This window comes from Vulpes vulpes, chromosome 15, assembly GCF_048418805.1.
Source record: "Vulpes vulpes isolate BD-2025 chromosome 15, VulVul3, whole genome shotgun sequence".
NCBI lineage: Eukaryota > Metazoa > Chordata > Mammalia > Carnivora > Canidae > Vulpes > Vulpes vulpes.
The window spans coordinates 85,583,252-85,603,315 of NC_132794.1; the positions used below are offsets into that span (position 1 = coordinate 85,583,252).

Below are 20,064 nucleotides of genomic sequence, written 5' to 3' on the forward strand. Positions count from 1 at the left end.
AGAGACTGTAATGTGAGAATGTGTTAGGTAGTAGAGCAGTTCTTTTATGTTTATCTCATCCAGAGTGAGTTAGTTTTCATCACATGTATTTTTAATTCTTTGGAAAGACAATTACATTAATTGAGGAATGACTTATAGAATACCAGTTTGAAAAGAACATTTAGTGAATGGATGTGTTGATATTGTGAACTGTTAATTAACTAAAACTTGCTTGTAATATGAGCATGCTGAATGGTGGCGGTTGGCTGCTTGGGGAAGCCTGTTACATTTTTAATGCATAGGATGGATAATACAAGGGCTTTGAGAAAGCAGCTCTGGGTTCTTCTCATTTTTCTCTTCCCCTTCATTGCAAGACTTCCAATGTTGCCTTGACCTAATGTGAGAACTTTCCAGCACCTCTCCGGGATGGTTCTACTCCTGCTGCTGCCATTATGCTTAGCAAGGGTAGAGTAACCTCCACATGCCAGTCAACCTGCAACCTTCCATCCCATCTCCAAACATGGCCAAAACTTCTTCTCTTCTCCATGTTCTCCCCGGCCTCACTTCCCAGGCCAGAGTCCTTTTTTAAAGACTATGATATTCTCTGGGAAGTCTTTGCTGTTAAGACTTGAGTTCCTGGGATCCCTGGGTGGCTCAGTGGTTTGGCGCTTGCCTTTGGCCCAGAGCACGATCCTGGAGTCCCGGGATCAAGTCCCGCATCGGGCTCCTGGCATGGAGCCTGCTTCTCCCTCCTCCTGTGTCTCTGCCTCTCTCTCTCTATGTCTATCATAAATAAATGAGTAAATCTTGAAAAAAAAAAAAAAAAGACTTGAGTTGCTGTTATTTTTTATCTTCACTTTTTATCAGTTGCACAATTAGTACACACACTATTGAATGATTCTCTCACTTTTTTCCCCCCTGGGGTTACTCTGTGCATTTTATTGGCTACAGAGGAGGGGCTGCCTCCATGTCACCGGGAGATGCTCACAATTTCTTCAGCCACTCCAGGCTGGGGCCCCGGGGGTCCTGGAGGTGGCTGGGCACGTCAGGCATGTTCCCATCATCTCAGAGGGGCACTGGATAGTTGTAGGGCATGGCCTGGTTGATCATGGTGGCATATTTGGCGAAGGGACTGAGGGTGGGCAGAATCACAGTGAGGCCTCCAATGGTGAAGGATGCGAGCAGCACCGGCAATTTGGCCCAGGCATCCTTGAGGAAGGTGGCGAGTCTCCCAGCCATCTGATCTCTGTGGTGGCGGCCAATTCTTTGACTTTTTAACTGCCTGGGTTATTCAGTATTTTATGATATCAGCTCATATCCTAAGTTTTTTCTTTATGGCTCTGTAATAGTGAAGGATTTTGCTGTAGGCAGGGATTGTGTCTTTTTCTTCCTGTGGAGCCATGTAGTGCCTTGCACATGTGCCAACACCCAGTATATTTGTAGAGCTAAACTTAAAAACTAATTTAGCTGCTTCCACTGGATGAGATAAAAAAATCACCTTTTGCGTACAAGTAATATTCTATACAAAACAATATATGAGCAAATATTTATTGAGCCTTTGTTATTGTAGTCCTGGGAAGTGATTTAAAAGAAATAAACATGGTTCTACATCAGGCAGAAATATGTGATGACACTGGATATAATGATAAGAATAAAGGGTACTATTTTTTGACAGATTACCACTTTATAGGATTATTGTGAGGGTTACATGAGAAACTATTATTTCCTCCCATGTCACAAATATAAGAACTAAGCCTTAGCAAAGTTAAATGGAGATGGGATCCAAACTCAGATTGAATGATTCCACTGCCCTGGTGCTATGTTAGCACCATATTATGCAGTTGAGCAGGTTGTTCAGTGCTTGGAGGTGCCTGGCCGAGAGCACAAGTGGTATTGAAATGCAGCCTGCAGTCCACTTGAAAAGCTGATAGGAGGTAAAGTATACAGTTGGAGGAGTGTACACCTGTGCAGCTACTACTCCTTTGTGCCATTTTATCATCTTATCTGTGCTGTTTTCTACAGTTGCAATGAGTCACATATGACTATTGAGCACTTGAAATGTGGCTAGTGCAGCTTTGGAGCTGAATTTTTAATTCTCCTTAATTTAAATTAAGTTTTTTACTTAAACTCAGATGGCCACATATGGCTAGAAGCTACTACATTAGCACAGGTCTAAAGGTTCAAATAAATGGAATCATTCAGTGCCTAGCTTCTTTGATACAACCTAATGTTTTTAAGATTCATCCACATATGTTACATAATTAGGGGATCATTCTTTTTATTGTTGAGCAGTCTTTGATTGTATGACTATACCACAGGTGGTTTATTTATCTGTTGATAGGCTTTTAGGTTTTCTCCAGTTTGGGCTGTTATGAATAAAACTGCTAAAGACATTTGCATACAAGTCTATTTGTGGATGTATGCTTTTATTTTTCTTCTACCAGTGGAATTTTGGGGTCATCTGGTAAATGTATATTTAACTTTATAAGAAGCTGCCAAACTGTTTTCAAAAGTGGCTCTACCAATTTATATCCCACCACAATATCCAGGCTCTCCAAGTTTGTACCAACTTTAGTATGGCCAGCCATTTTAATGTTAGCAATGCTAGTGGGAATGAAGTTCTATCTCATTGTGATTTTAATTGGTATTTCCCTGATGACTAATAACATTGCACATCATTTTGTGTGCTTGTAGGCCAATTGTATTCTTTTATAAAGTGCTTATTCAAACTTTTGCCCTTTTTGAAAAATAGTGTTGTCTGTCTACTTATTACTGAGTTGTAAGAGTTTTTTATGTGTTCTGGATGCATATCCTTTATTAGATATTTATCTTACAAATATTTTCTGCCATACAATAATGGCTTGCCTTTGCAGAGCAGATGTTTTTAATTGTGTTGCAGTTTATCAATTGTTTTTCTTTTGTGATTTGTACTTTGTGTTCATTCTAAGAAATTTCTGCTTACTCCAGTAGTTGTAAAAATTTTCTCCTATGTGTCCTATTAGAAGTTTTGTAATTTTGACTTTTACACTTAGGATCCATTTTGTGATCCATTTTGAGTTAACTTTTGTGTGTGGTGTGAGGAAGGGATTGAACATCATATTTTTTTCATATAGAAATATTCATGTATGTTATTTTATGAAGTATCTGTTCAAGTCTCTTGCTCATTTTTTAAAAATTGTGTTAAGTGCTTATTACTGAGTTATAAGAGTTTTATGTATATTCTGGATACAGGAACTTTTTCACATGTATGTTTTGTTTTTTGTTTTTTGTTTTTTTTTCACATGTGTTTTGTGAATATTTTCTCCCACTCTGGGGCTTTTCATTCTTCTTTCCTCCCTTCCTCCCTCCTTTCCTCCTTTCCTTCCTTCCTTCCTTCCTTCCTTTTCTTTCTTTCTTTCTTGAAGAACCGAAGTTTACAAATTTTTTAAAAACTTTCGATTAAGTCCATTTTATTTTTTTTTCTTTGTGGTTAGTGCCCTTTGTGTCCTAAGAAATTTTTCAGCATCCCGAAGTTATGAAGATTTTTCCTGTTTTCTTCTAAATGTTTTACAGTTTTAGATTTTAGTTTTAGCTTTATAATCTATTTTGAATTAATTACTGTGTGTGGTGCGATATAGGGGTTGATGTTCATTATTTTTCTATTTGGATCCAGTACTATTTATTGACTATCCTTTTCCCACTGAATTACCTTTGCATCTTTGTTCAAAAGCCAATTGACTGTGTATAGGTGTATTTCTGGATATTCTATTTTATTGATCTAAATTTCTATCCTTTTGCCAGTAACACACTGTTTAGATTACTGTGGCTTTGTAGTAGTATTGAAATCAAACTGTGTAACTTGTTCTCCAATTTGTTCTTTTGTGTGTGTGTGTGTGTTTTGTTCTTTTTTTTTTTTTTAAAGATTTTATTTATTTATTCATGAGAGATACAGAGGGAGAGACAGAGACAGAGACAGAGACAGAGACACAGGCAGAGGGAAAGCAGGCTTCTTGCAGGGAACCGGATGTGGAACTCAATCTGATCTCGGGACTCCGGGATCATGCCCCATGCTGAAGGTGGTGCTAAACCGGGGAGCCACCCAGGCGGCTCCTCCAATTTGTTCTTTTAACTATTTTGGCTACTCTAGGTCCTTTACATTTTACATGAATTTGTGAGATTGTTTCATTACTTGAAGATCAATCAGTATAGTTTACCAAGGAGAAAACTCATATAGTCATCTTAATAAGTGGAGGAAAAGCAAAAACTCATTTGTAATAAAAACTTCTAGCAAATGAAGGATGCAAGGAAACATCCTTAGTTTAATAAAAGATATTTGTAAGACACAGTTAACATAATATTAAATTGTGATGTATTAAATACTCTCCCTCAAAGACTGAGAATAAGGCAAAGATGTATGGTCTTTATACTTATATTGGTATCATAATTGGAGATCCCAGCCAGTGCAATAGGCAAGAATAAAAGGTATGCATTTTGAAAAGAAATAAGTAAAACTTTCTTTATATGAAGATGACATGGTATTTGTATAGAAAATTCTAAGTCATCTACAAAATATCTATGGAAGTAATAATTGAATTTAGCAAGAGTATAAGTTGTATTGTTTACACACAATATTCAGTTGTATTCCTGCATACTAGCAGCAAACAACTGGAAAATGAAACATAAAATAATTCTGCATATAATGGCAACACTATCATAGGAGCAAATTTAGCAAAAGATATTCAAGACCTCTATAGATAAATACAAAATATTACTGAGATAAATTTTTAAAAAATATACGTGGAGATTTCTGTTGGTGAGCACATGGAGATTTGGGGAAGGTAGTGTGCTTGGAGAGGGCATGGAAGCTACTTGACATTGTCCTATGCCTTGCCCTATGCGTCTCTACCATCTGGCTGTTCCTGAGTTATAGTTTTATAATAAACTAGTAATCTGTGTCTCATCCTCTCAGCCATCATTTTCAAAGCAGTAAATTCATTGTGGAACAAAGTGGCAGCAAATGTCAGACTCTCTTCTCTGGACTTCCTTGGTCTAATGCCTTGGTAGCTCTTTAGCACCTTTATGAAAGTTCCAGATGAACCAAAAATTGTTGAGGGACTATGAAATAATCCTTTGTTTTAATAATTTATTAAGAGTTCATATTTAGGGTGCTTGAGTTGCTCTGTCGGTTGAACGTTTGCCTTCAGGTCAGGCTATGATCCCAGGGTGCTGGGATCAAGTCCTGCGTTGGGCTCCTACCTGCTCAGCAGAGTCTGCTTCTCCCTCTAACCCTCCCTCCTGCTCATTCTCTCTCTCTCTCTCTCTCTCTCTCTCTCTCTCTCCCCCTTTCTCCCCCTCCCATGCTCGCTCTCTCATGCTTTCTTTCTCTCTCAAATAAATAAAATAAAATCTTAAAAAAATAGTTCATATTCAGACAATACCATGCATGACTTGATTTTCCTGCGTAGGTTCCACAGAACTACGTGGTTGACTCTGCCACCACCTCTACACAGCATAACCAGTTTACTCAGCCACTGTCCGCTGCTGCCTCCTTTGAGCAAATGCAGTTCAGCTGTGTGACATTCCATAAACAGCACACACATTGTATAAACAGTGTGGCCATGCAGCAGCTCTTGCATCCATGATATACAGAAAATAGTCAAGAAGGGCTCTCCACTACCCCAGGATCTAGAGTTTTCTTTTTTTGAGTTTGCTCTTATAGTGTCACTCATAACTGAGACAGCTGCCAGGCCCAGCTATCACACAATATGTCCTATTAATAAAAACAAGAAACATGCAGGAGTTAATTCACCTAAACACAGTTTAAAGTCAGTTTAAGGGCAGCCTGGATGGCTCAGCAGTTTAGCGCCACCTTCAGCCCAGGGAGAGTGATCCTGTGGACCCGGGATCGAGTCCCACATTGGGCTTCCTGCATGGAGCCTGCTTCTACCTCTGCCTGTGTCTCTGCCTCTCTGTGTCTCTCATGAATAAATAAATAAAATCTTTTAAGAAAAGCCACTTTAAGTATAGGGCACATCTTTTTCCCAATATTTTATTTTTAAAATACTATTAGATGTCCAGGGCAGTTATAATATAAAGGTATTTCAACTTAAATATTAGCTCTGAGGATATCAGATATTGTTTTATGGAAAGCTTTTAAATCACAATAAAATAGCAAATGGCAAAAGATATATATATATCTGCATATATATAGATATTATATCTATGTGCATATATATATATGCATGCCCATACGTATATTCTTCATACATATATATATATATATATATGGAGAGAAAGAGAAAGAACTCTAGTGTTAGCTAGCTATATCATGATTATGGATTAGACACCTCAATATTGGGGGCGCCTGGGTGCTCAGTCACTTGGGCCTCTGCCTTTGACTCAGGCCTTGAGCCCAGAGTTGGAGGATCAATCCCCACATCTGCCTCCCTGCTAGCCTGCTTCTCCCGGTCTCCCTGCTTGTACTTACAACCACACCTGCTCTCTCTCTCTCTGTCATATAAATAAATAAAATCTTAATAAAACAAAAACCTCAATATTTTTAAAATGATATTTCCCTCCAAATTGATACATTAATTTACATTACCAGTCCCAAGCAAAGTTCCTGCAGGAGCTTTTCTCTTTTTTTTAGTTTATTAATATAATTTATATTGAGTTTTGAATGTTAAACTTTCATTCCAGGGATTAAACCCCACTTGGTACTAATGTATTAACCTTTTTATATATTGGTACATTTAATTTCTTTTATTTATTTATTTATGATAGTCACACACACACAGAGAGAGAGAGAGAGAGAGAGAGGCAGAGACATAGGCAGAGGGAGAAGCAGGCTCCATGCACTGGGAGCCCGACATGGGATTCGATCCCGGGTCTCCAGAATTGAGCCCCGGGCCAAAGGCAGGCGCTAAACCGCTGCGCCACCCAGGGATCCGTAATTTCTAAATATTTCTTTAGAATTTTTACATCTATGCTCACAAGGGACATTGATCTATAGTATTTTTCATGTAATGTCTTTGTCTACTTTTGATCTCAGGGCAGAGATTTGCCCTCACAGAATGAATTGGAAAATATCCCCTCCTCTTCAATTTTCTGGAAGAGTTTGGGTAGAATTTGTATTATATTTTCTTTAAATGTTTGGTAAAATTCACCAGTGAAACCATCTTGGCCTGAAGTTTTGTTGTTTGGGTTTTATTTTAAGGTTAGATTTTAACGGCAAATTCAATTTCTTTAATAAATTAAAAGTCATTCAATTTTTCTGTTTCTTCTTGAATAAGTTTTGGTAGTTTGTGACTTTCAAGGAATTTGTCTATTTCATTTGAGTGGAAAATTTATAGGTATAACACTGTTAATAATATTCCTTAATTATCCTTTTATTACCTATAAAATCTATAGTGATATTACTTTTCTCATTCCTGAATATTGATCATCTGTGTCTTCTCTCTTCCTGATCAGTATGATAGGAGTTTTATTAAGTTTATTGATCTTGTTAAAGAATCAGCTTTTTATTTCATAAATGTTTTGATCTTTCTGTATCATTTATTTTCTTTCTTCAGATTTCATTTGTTCTCTAGTTTATTTTTTTTTTAAGATTTTATTTATTTTTTCATGAGAGACACACAGAGAGAGGCAGCAATACAGGCAGAGACACAGGCAGAGGGAGAAGCAGGCTCCATGCAGGGAGCCTGATGTGGGACTCAATCCCGGGTCTCCAGGATCACGCCCTGGGCTGAAGGCAGTGCTAAACCGCTGAGCCACCCGGGCTGCCCATTTCTCTAGTTTCTTAAGATAGAAGCAGAGGGCATTGATTTGTATGTATGTATGTATGTACTGCTTTAGCAAATTCTGATATTAACATCTTCATTCAGTTCAAATGGTTTCTATTTTTTCTTGATTTTTGTTTTTTTTAAGTTTTAATTTAAATTCAGTTTAGTTAAAATATAGTATATTATTAGTTTCAGGGGTAGAATTTAGTGATTCATTAATTGCATATAACAATACCCAGTGCTCATTACATCGCCTGCCCTCTTTAATGCCCATCACCCAATTACTCTATCCCCTCACTGAACTCCCCTCCAGCAGCCCTGTTTGTTTCCTATAGTTAAGAGTCTCTTACAGTTTGCCTCCCTCTCTGTTTTTATCGTATTTTATTTTTCCTTTCCTTTCACTATGTTCATCTGTTTTGTTACTTAAATTCTACATATGAGTGAAATCATATAGTATTTGTCTTTTTCTGATGGACTTATTTCACTTCGCATAATACTTCCTACTTCCATCCATGTTGTCGTAAATGGCAAGATTTCATTCTTTTTGATGACGGAGTGATATTCCTCTGTGTGTGTGTGTGTGTGTGTGTGTGTGTGTGTGTGTATCACATCTTCTTTATCCATTCATTTGTCAATGGACAGACATCTGGGCTTTTTCCGTAGTCTGGCTGTTGTGGACCCTACTGCTATAGGAATTTTTTAAATTGATATTCTCCAGATTGGGGTAAGGTGTGGATTTACTGTACTAGATAACAGGCACTATGTTTTTTCTCAAGTAAAGGAGTGACAATATGATGAGAATAATGTTTGGGAAGTATTTTTCTGCACTTTCTCTTAGCCAAAAGTCTGAGAAGTGAGGGAATATTTTTCTGAAAATTATATGGGATGGACTGAAATAGGAGGAGGTTAACATTTAGGAAACTGAAAGCTCTTCAGGAATCCAGGTACTAATGGACAAGGAGTGGGTTCCAAGAGCCATGGAAAAGAAAGAATAAAATGTCTATTGGGACTATATACCTTGATACTGTGCCAGGAATGTAGGGTGCAGAGTATTTCTAAAACCCTTAAATCTAAGGATGCAAGGTCTCTGCTCTTCACAAGCTTTCAATCCAAGCAGTAGTCCTATATAATCGGTAGCTACGGTATAGTGTTTCATGACATGCTGTACTGGTGAAAGGTAGGGAGAACTGTGGGAAACAGATGAGAGCAATTAATGCTGTCCAGTCAGCGTCAGGGAGGGCTACAGGGGGGAGATGCCATTTACACTGGGCTAGGGAGTCTTAGCAGAGTTAGAAAACAATGGAAAGGAAAATGCACAGAGGCATTAATGCTAGGCTAGTTCCATACATGGAAAAAAAGACTAGTATGACAGGAGATCTTCTCCTTGGGGGTATCGGTTAGAGATGAAGCAGGAGAAAATAGACTAGGACTAAATCATGGAGGATCTAATGCCACCTTCTGCTACTCACTTTTCTCCCTTTACGTCTCTTATCAAAAACATGCATCTTTGTGTGCATGAGTGTGTGTACGCGCATACACAGAACTCCAGAATTTCTTGACATGATTGTACTACAGCAAAGGAGAGGGAATCCTGTAAGTGTCACAACATTGCAATCCTATCTGCTTCCACTCTTCGCTTAAAGTTCTAGTAATGTCTATGACTCTGTATTTCTGGGAGAGCAATAAGGTGAGAGGGGTCATTTGCAGGCTGATGGAGACTGTGTTTGCAGTGAGGATTTCCTTTCTTTGTGAGTTTTACAATTGAGAATTAACCTGTTATGAGCAAACTTTTTTGTAATCCTCCATTTTACTATATTGGCGACCTCATCAATGTATTAGCTCAAAAATATTTGTATATCTTTGTCATCTACCTATCAGTTAACTCCTGATATCTAATATACTCAGTATATAAAGATTGGGGTATCTCTGGGTTTTCTGGGTCACAAGTATAGCATCCCAGACTTTGAAACTTTTCTGATAAAGGGGGTGAAAGTCATAAAAGGTTAAGTCTGGGCCTTGGAAAAGAACCCAGGAATAGTACACCAGTGCCTTTGGAGAATGTTTTAAAAGCTTTGTTTCTTTGTAAGTTATGGAGTTTCCATCATAATAGTTTGGAGAAAGGAGGTCAGGAGGGAGTGGAGGAGCAGACAGTGGAGAAGAAAGTGAAGACTGACTCATCCTGTAGGGTTTGGGTGTGGGTGTGCCTGCAGTAGAGAGAAAGGGAGGAAGGATTGTGTAGGCAAAATATTTTCTTTAATCTCTTTGCAGAGTGGGCTTTGGGGAAGAGAATGCATAAGTAAATAACTGTGGCATGGTTGTTTATCTGTCATATATGTGATACCATAAGTGCATCTATAAAATCCTTTAAGTTTAAAGATGAAATAGGACTGTTACATCCTATTACTAGCTCTGACAGTTGTCCTAGTATTTCTTTCTATGATGATGAAATTACTTTTGCTTTCTTTGATTGAATTAAATGTTTTCCTAAGAGCTTCAGATGAATTCATAGTTATGCATTGTATTTTCCTACTTCTTTATCTTTCTGTACACTGTTCCTTTTACCCAAGGTCTCTTTTTTGATGATACATATTAGTAATTGCTACCTCTTGTAAAGTTCAAGCTTAAATCCCCCTCCATCAGAGCTTTACTGACCTCCTGCTTCTGAACCTTGCTTCTGAACTCTGGAATGTGACAGGTGCTTAATAAATAATTGACAGTTGTCTGATAGTTTTTGTTGTTGTTAGATCCCACCTCCTTCTGACATTTACAATCATAAAAAACAATGTGCTTGTATTTAACATTTTTCTCATTTAATTCTTTATGGCACAAAGGATTTCATCTGGTTTAGAAACAAAATTGAAAAAAAGAAACATAAAATTGGAGACATACTGCAAATTAGTGAATATAACTTTCTCTATAATGCAGGAATTCTCTCTATAGTTTCTTTGTTATATCACATCTCTACTTTTAGATAAGCCATTCAAATATTCTGAACATCATCCATTAAATGGGGGTGATAATAGTATTCCTTTATTAATTAGGAAAAGGTTTGGATGTGACAGAAAACCTAAAATACTGGTGGCTTAAACAACATAAAATTTTATTTTTCTTTCCCTCAAATCCAGGAAACAACCACCCAGGTTTGTATCTTATTTCTTTATGAAAGGCATCCATTCTTAGTTTACCTCATGGTCTAAGATAGCTGCTTCAGCTCCAATCATCATGCCTTCCCTCCAGCCAGCAGAAAGGAGAAAAGTGGAGGAGAAAGGCACACCTTGTGGTTCAAAGACATCTCCCAGAAATAGCAAACCACTTCTGCTTATATCTAATTAGCAATAACTTAGTGGTATGGCTATATCTAACTATAAGGGCTATAAGGCTGATATAGGGATGGCCATATGGTTGGCTAAAATTCAGAGGTTCTATTACTGAAAAAAATGTGAACAGATTTTGGGTTCAATTACTAGTTTCTGCCACTCTACTGATAATGTTATTATAATCAGATATTATGTACACTGTGCTTAGAACATGCCTGACACACACTCCATGCTCAGTAAATACTTATGAGACATTAGTTTTATAATTAACCATTATAGATAGTATTCATTCACTCTGTTATTTGTTCAACACCTATTGAACACTTGCTATGGTGTACCCTGTGCCTCTTTCTATTTAAATCTCTATATCAACAACGAGGAGAAGACTACCATCCAGAATAGCTTCTCCTTTGTTAAACAGATCTAAAAGTTAGGGAATACTTTATCACACTAAGCCAAAGCATACCTCCTCAATAATTCATTTGTTTTGGCCCTGATCCTACCTTATGAAACAAAATAACCAGCCTATTTTCCTCATCTCTGCTCTTCAAATATATGAAGATGGCAGTCAAGGCTTCTACTTAGCTTTTTGGCTCTAACTAGACATTTTATTAACTCATTTACCTAGCACACAGTTTGGCAAACTTTTTGTATAAAGGACTAGATGGTGAATATTTCTGGCTTTGCAGGCCTTATGGTTTCTGTCACAATTTCTCAACTCTATCATTGTAATGCAAAAAGAAACCATAGACATTACATAAATGAATGGCTATGGCTGTGTTCCAATAAAATTTTATTTACAAAAGCAGCAGGTCAGATTTGGACCTTGGTCTGCAGTTTGCCAGCCTGATTTAGCCCATGAAATTTATTAACAAGGCTATTTGTGACTGTTATTTCTCCATCCTGAAGGTGAAAACTTATTCTATGTCACTTCTGATTCTTCTTAAACCTTTTCTTTTTTTTTTTTTTTTTCCTGTCTTACTACTTTGGCTAGGATTTCCAGCACTCCCTGCATCTCCATAGCCATACTTCATGGCCAATCATTTTCCTAGACATATTACCCATCCTGGCTCATGTCCAGCTTGGAAATGCTACCTTGACAAGTTACCTCTGGTTCTTCCATATTCTTAACCCACATATCCTTTGGTCTCTCCCAGGCTGGTCCTTCTCCAGTATTCCCTACAAACCACATTAAGAAAAGAAGAATCTTTTTCTTCACCTCTTTTTTCTTCAGAACTATTAGACTACGATCTTTATTCAGTGCTTCAGGGTTTTTTTGGCCAACTGTCTAATGCTAACTATAACTTTAACCTAACATATTGTCTCACAGATAGCCTAGGCCTAAACCAAGAGGTGGTAGGTAGAAAATTAACATTTATTGATTGACATATAAAATACATAGATTTTTATTCTAATGTCATAGAAATGGAAAGTATAATTTGGGATCGATCATATAACCTGCTCATAGTCATGCAGCTGGATTCAGGGAGTCCAACTCAGTTATAGAATTGAAATTTAAATTTGAGTGAACCTGGTAAGTGGAGTGAGTGCAATCTGGCAAAAGTAAATTGAACACCGTGTTACCAATGGGGCCGCTAAACTTTACAAGGCATAGAATAAGAAACACTTGCCCTTAACTTTTGGTTTCCAAAGCATTTTCTTCACAGTCTGATGGAATAGTTGATTTTATTTCTGTCTTACAGCAGAGGAAATCAAACCAAACCCAAAGTAGTTAAAATATTTGCCTGAAGTGCCAGGTGCCAATGTCTTACTGTTTTTCTCTATGAGAATCCACATTTGCTCTTTTCTAAAAAGTCCACCCCACCTCTTTATCTAGCTAATTCCTTCTTATCTTTCAGCTAGATCATCATCTTCTCCAGGAAATCCTCCCTGGCAATAACTTCCACCTTGTCCCCACTATCTGATTTAGGTGCTCTTTTCTCTGTGTTAACCCAGATTATAGCCCTATTTGCACTGTACTTTACCTGATGATTTATTAGCTTATAAAGAGATCAAGGACAGATTCTGCCTCATTTATTTTTGTACTTGATAAGAATTTGGTTAATAAAAGAATGACCTGAGCTGCAGTCTTCAGTCCTTGGTCTTAATTACAGCTGGAGGCAAAACAAAGATCTCAGCCTTCCAGAGACAAAACTGAAATAAAAAGAGGATCCATGAATCTCTGCAGCCAGTGGACATTAGGAATTCAAACCCATGAGGTTTCAAACTAGGTAGCAAGAAAGCATCATAACTATAGTAAAGAGCATAGATTCTGGAATCAGGTTTCTTGGGTTTGAATCCTGCTCCATCATTTTCCAGCAGGGTGATCTTTAGCAAGTGACCTAGCTTCTTTCTGCTTTGGTTTCTAATCTGTCAAATGTAGATAACGATAGAATGATCCATATTAGTTTTCACTTGCTGTGCAACAAATTACCTCAGAATGGTGCCTTGAAACAATAAACATTTATTATCTCACATTTTCTGTGGTTCAGGAATTTGGGAGCTGAGTGCTTCTGGTTCAGGCTTGCTCATGAGGTTAGAATCAATATGTAGACATGTAGACCATGGCTGCAGTCATGTGAAGCCTGGACTGGTGTTGGAGGATCCCCTTCCAAGATGACTCACTCCAGTGGTTCTTGCCCCCTGGAACTCTGTTTTCGACATGGCAGCTGATTTCCCCCAGAGCAAATGAGAGGAAGAGCAAGGAGGAAACCCCAATGATTTTATAACTTTTTATGATCTATTCTCAAAATGATCACATTCTGTATGTTGGAAGTCACTACATACAGCCCACATGCAAGGGGAAGACAGTTAGGCTCCACTTTTTGAAAGGAGTATCAGAGAATTTGTGGACATATTTTAAAACCATCATGCTGGGATCCCTGGGTGGCGCAGCGGTTTGGCGCCTGCCTTTGGCCCAGGGCGCGATCCTGGAGACCGGGATCGAATCCCACGTCAGGCTCCCGGCATGGAGCCTGCTTCTCCCTCTGCCTATGTCTCTGCCTCTCTCTCTCTCTCTCTCTCTCTGTATGACTACATAAATAAATAATAAAAAAAAAATTAAAACCATCATGCTATCTTGTAGGGTTGAGTGAGAACTACATGAGAATAATTTTGAAGTGCTTAGAACAGGGTTAAGCAGCACTTGCCTTGAATTACCTTCCTCCTATAGGTAAAAAAGGACAGATTAACCGTCAGTCTGAAGGCTTTGGCTTTAAAAGTTACTCTAAAAAATAGAGCAAAGTTATTGAAACCAAGTTAATGCCATAAGCCATTAAAATTATCTATGCTAGGATGCCTGGGTGGCTTAGCAGTTGAGCACCTGCCTTCAGCTCAGGGCGTGATCCTGGAGTCCCAGGATCGAGTTCTGTGTCAGGCTCCCTGCATGGAGCCTACTTCTCTCTCTGCCTGTGTCTCTGCCTCTCTCTCTCTCTCTCTCTCTCTCTCTCTCTCTGTGTGTGTGTCTCTAGTGAATAAATAAATGAAAATCTTTAAAATAAAAAAAAATAAAATTATCTATGTAGTTCTTGGCATGAAAAGCTGTTCATGAATTGAATTTGTAAAAAAAAAACCACAAAAACAGGTGTAAAGCAGGATATACAGCATGATCTGGTGCTTGTGTAATTATATACTATATCTCTGTGTGTTGATGCATAGGGAGCCTTCTGAAAGGGATTTCCTCAAACTATTAATAGTGGTTATCTCTGGATAGTGGGATTTATGTTAAGTTGAAAATTTTTTTCTTTGTGTTTTCTGCATCATTTGAGTTGGTTTACACTGAGCATATATCTCCAAAAATAATAGAGGCATTTTTTTTCCCCAAAGAAAATAAAAAAGAAACCAAGCTGGGAGGAGGATGTGAAAGGTGGAAGGCTTAAGTTGAATCAGTACATTGCTGCTCATTGTGGGCCAATTGACTCCCTGTGAAGTATCTGGTGTCCTCTGATTTTTTTTTTTAAAGATTTTATTTGTTTATTCATGAGAGACACAGAGAGAGAAAGGCAGAGTCACAGGCAGAGGGAGAATCAGGCTCCATGCAGCGAGCCTGACATGGGACTCAATCCTGGGTCTCCAGGATCAGGCTCTGGGCTGAAGGTGGCGCTAAACCGCTGAGCCACCTGGGTTGCCCACCTCTGATTTTTTTTAAGATAGTTGTGAAGACTGCATATGCTAGAGCATATGATGATTGCATATGATTGCACTTGAGGGCCATATATATAAGGGAGGAGGGGTTGCTACTTCTTCGGGATAACAGGAAAAGAGAGAAGCAAGGGGAGGAGGGACACCTGTGTGGCAAAGGGCAAAGATAGGTCAAATCTGGTGTTAACAGCAGAACATGAATGCTCATCAATTTTCTTGGAAAGGACAGCTTTATCTACAAAGGAATAGTATACTTGTGATGTGCAACCATAGTCTCATAGTGACTTGTATATTCTTGATAATTACACTTGCCATACTGAATTGACATTTGTTCAGTTCTCCCTCTCAATAGACTTGCAAGCAGGTCCTGGATATCTAGCCCATTATACATTTCCCAGTATAGAACAGGGTTCAATAATTTGGAGAATAAAGATAAACTGAATTCATTTTTCATAATGCTTTTCATAAATTGAATTTTTTATGTCCACTTATATTCATCTTATAATTTCTTATAAGAAATTCGAATATATATAAATTATAGAATAATTTATAATTATTCACCAATAATTTCTTATTCAAAGGAAACAGAGGGAGTACACAGTCACATTTGCCACATTTTTCTTTGTTCATCTTTTCCTTTTTTTCTACCTTTTGATTACTTGAAATTTTTTATGATTCTAATATTTTGACTTATTACCTGTATTTTTTCTTAAAGTGGTTGTGTTGGGGCTTACAGTATACATCTTTAACTTACGACAGCTTGCCTTTAAGTATAATTATACCAATTAATGTAGAAAATAATCTTACAACAATATACTTCCTTTTCTCTTCTCTTGACCTTGTGTTATTATTGTCATTTATTTTTCTTCTGCATTTGTTAGAAACGCCACAATACATTATTATTATTTTTGTTTTAAAAGATCAGCTGTCTTAAGTGGTTTGCAATAAGAAAAATTGTATTTACACACATATTTAATAACATTTTCCATACTCTTTATTCTTTTGCATGGATCCAGATTTCTATCTGGTATCATTTTTGTTCTACCTAAAGTACTTCCTTTGCCATTTCTTTCTTTCTTTTTTTTTTAATTTTATTTATTCAGAGAGAGGCAGAGGGAGAAGCAGGCTCCATGCAGGGAGCCCAATGTGGGACTTGATCCCGGGTCTCCAGGATCACACCCCAGGCTGCAGGCGGCGCTAAACCACTGCGCCACCGGAGCTGCCCCTCCTTTACCATTTCTTATAGGCAAATTTGCTGGTGATGAATTCTTTCAGCTTTTGTATGTCTAGAAAGTTTTTATTTTATTTTTGTTTTCAGAAGATATTTTTGCTGAGCATAGAAATCTAAGTTGGCAGTATTTTTTCTTTTAGTACTTTAAAGATTTACTCCACTCTCATCTGGCTGTATTGTTTCTTATTTTATTTTATTTGTTCATCATTATAAGTACATTCTTCAATCCCCATTTCCTATTTCGCCCATCCACCCCACTTTTCTCCCCATGGCATTGTTCCTCATGAGAAGCCTGCTGCCATTCTTATTTTTGCTTCTCTCCATTTAATTTGTCTTCTTTCTCCAGTTTTTATGGGCTTATTGAACTCTTAATTTTTTTCTTTATATCAGCACTCTGTTGGGTTCAACCTGAGTTCCCCTTTCCTCCCTTGTAGCCTAAAAACTCTCAAGCTGTAAATTAGGGCATTTATAGGACTCACCTCATTTCGTTTTTTTCTTATTTCAGGAATCACTATTCTGTGTTACCTGTTGTTCAATACGTAAAAACCATTTTTTTATGACTTTTTTCAGTTGTTTAAGGTGGGGGGATAATTCTGGTCTCTGTTATGACTTCACTTTGTCTGGAAACAGAATTTCTGAAATATTAAATCAGAGAAATAAATACCTAAAACATTAAAAGTAACTATAAGATTGCAAAGCTCCTTCCTCAAAATTAGTTCATATTTTGTGTTAGCTTAGAATTATTATGAGTTCAGTTTTAAAAATTTATTTCATGTCACAGTGTTTGACATCATGTCTTTTTCTTACAGGAAACATTCAAACTGGATTTTTAAAACATTAGTAAGTCAGTGATCAGAATTTACAGAATGCAATCCCCAGTAAAAATCTCAAAAAGAATTCATTCAACTAACAGAGTAAAGAAAGTTGAACTACCACCTTGAAACCCTGGTCTAGAAAAACGTATTGCACATGACAGAAAGTGACAACTAGGGAAATATATTTGGCTCTTAATGCACCCGAATCAAAGAAATTGTCACAGTGCTTCTCAGAGGACTTGTATATCTGAGATTATTTTAACAATAAGTTGTTTTATAAAAATCTTGACATGATCGCCAGGGAAGAGAGACAGCAATAGCTGAAACCTGTGTGTGTGGGTCAGGATGACTTCTGAAGAAATGGCAGCTTCTGTTCTCACACCTGTGACTCAAAGAAAAGTGACATTTGCTCCATCGGCTGTAGATGAAAGTAGTGAAAAGGTCTCAGACGTCAGTGTTCCAAAGGCACATAGTGTCAAGCAGAGTGAGCAGACTTCTACCATCCCGTGGATGAACAAGCTTAAAGAATCTTCTGGAAGCAACTTGCCCAAAATTCTCTCCATAGCAAGGGAGAAAATAGCAAGTGATGAGAACAGCAATGAAGAGTGCTGGACGGAAAGCACACCAGTTTCTGTGAAAAACCTTAACATTAACCATAACAACATCCTGACAAACCGCCAGTGCGTCCTTCCTCAGAGCCAGTCTTATGACACGTGCAATTCTGTCATGGAGGAAGACCCATGTTTGGAAACTGGAATCTCATCCTCACTGGAAAGAAAGGTATTCCCTGGAATTCAACTGGAAGTCAACAGACCTCCCATGGACTTTAGGCCTCCAGGCCTAATGGACTTTAGTACCTTAGGAAGTCAGTCAGCCATTGTAGATACTGGCCAGGCGCACCCTGACAGCAACAAAGCAGCATTTCAAATCTTTAATTATGAAGTTGACAGAAGGATGTCAGACACTTTCTGTACCCTGTCAGGTGACTTGATATTGGATGACTGTGGAAACTGTGTGCCACTGTCATCTGGTTTTGGCGGGGAGCAAAAGAAAAATTACGTGGCATATACCTGTAAACTCATGGAATTGGCTGAACACTGTGATAATGAGAATGGACAGCTGCAGTGTGATAATTATGATGCCTTGGATGACAAATACTTGTGCTTTGAAGATTCTTGCCAAAGGGCCAGTGTGGTATGTTCAAGTGACAGCTTTCGTAGGGACGACCTAACTAACAGTCCACCTGCCAAGACCTTTCTGAGCCATTTTGAAGACTTCCCTGATAATGGTGAAGATGTAGAAGATTTTTTAAAAAACAAAAAGGAGAGATCCACTTTGTTAGTGAGGAGATTTTGTAAAAATGACAGAGAAGTAAAGAAATCTGTGTATACTGGGACAAGGGCAATCATGAGAACTCTGCCTTCTGGTCACATTGGGCTGGAAGCTTACAGTTACATCGATCAGAAGAGAAGTGGTCCCTTATTACCCCGTGGGAGAGTTCTGGAACAGCTGCCAGTGGTGGCAATTAGGCAAGATGGGAGCCAGTGCCTGTCAGAAGCCCAGTGGTATCGGGTAAGAGTTAAAGTTTCTTTTTGACCGCATCTTTAAACTTGATCTTTAAAAATCCAATTTTCCATTGTTTTAGTTCATGGAAAGTTTTAAGTTCTGTCAAATTGTGATTCTTAGGGGAAGCATTTGTAGTTACTGGAAACTAATAGACCTAACAGATACTCCAATTGATAGCTGTTAAGATTGAGTTAACTTTGCAACGATTTAAGTAACTAAATATACATATATATGTCATCAGGAGTGCAGAAATTAGGGAGATTCCCTAGTTACTGTATGTAAGATTATAAGACAGACTCCTGATAGTGGTAAAGAAGCTCCATTGACTGATTATCTAGTCATGTCCTTTGGAGGTACATGCCTATGTTTTTAGGTTGCAGGGCCTAAAAGAACTAAAAATCTGGTTTCCTCCATTTTCCAACCAGTGTTCCCACTTTCTTTCCTCTTTGTCTTTTTTGTGCCATGGACCCCTTTGGCAATTCAGTGAAGCCTCTGGACTCAGAAGAATGCTTTTAAGATTTATTTATTTATTTATTTATTTACTTATTTATTTATGATAGACATAGAGAGAGAGAGGCAGAGACACAGGAGGAGGGAGAAGCAGGCTCCATGCCGGGAGCCCGACGTGGGACTCGATCCCGGGACTCCAGGATTGCGCCCTGGGCCAAAGGCAGAGCTAAACCTCTGAGCCACCCAGGGATCCCCCGAAGAATGCTTTTAAATGCATCAAATGAAATAAAAAATGTTAGCGAGGACACAGATTATGTGGCCATATGTACATTTATCAAGGTATTGTTTGAAATTGTGATATATGGTAGGTGCTTCCTTATTAACACATTAAACAGTGGCATTCAGTAAGGCGATAACTACTGTAATTTCAAAGTCGTAGGAATATCAGTAGGGAATGGTTTCCCTGGGGCTTTGCTAGTTTAGCACTGCAAATCCTGCATCCAGGGAAACCCCTTAGTCCTGGCCAGACCAGGGCAGTTGGTGACCCTGAATATAAATACTCTTTTAGGAATTTGACCATGACTGTAATATATGGAAATATCTGTGATTTCTATTGGTGACAAGATCACAGATGCTATTCCTACTGCTGAGGCTTGTTGCCTATATTCATAATTGAAAGATATGCTAAATGTCTAATTCTCACATTTTAGCATTTCACAATTCTTTGAAACCTGGCCTTGTGAATAAATACCCAGTTCAGAAAAACATTATTTTTATTGGAACACAACTGGTATATTTTTACTATC

At 38.0% G+C, this 20,064-nt stretch overlaps 1 protein-coding gene and 1 pseudogene across 4 annotated transcripts in view; one reads left to right on the plus strand and one right to left on the minus strand.

Moving 5' to 3' along the window:
* Window positions 1-20,064, plus strand: part of PLCE1 (phospholipase C epsilon 1) — a 310,445-nt gene that overhangs the window by 24,202 nt on the left and 266,179 nt on the right. For all 4 annotated transcript variants that reach the window (XM_072739557.1, XM_025990896.2, XM_072739558.1 and 1 more), the window contains exon 2: window positions 17,237-18,814. In XM_072739557.1, the coding sequence (XP_072595658.1) occupies window positions 17,588-18,814 (1,227 nt within the window). In that variant the 5' untranslated portion in view covers window positions 17,237-17,587. The remainder of the gene's footprint in view (window positions 1-17,236; window positions 18,815-20,064) is intronic.
* On the minus strand, window positions 964-1,218 carry LOC112914016 (NADH dehydrogenase [ubiquinone] 1 alpha subcomplex subunit 3 pseudogene; annotated as a pseudogene).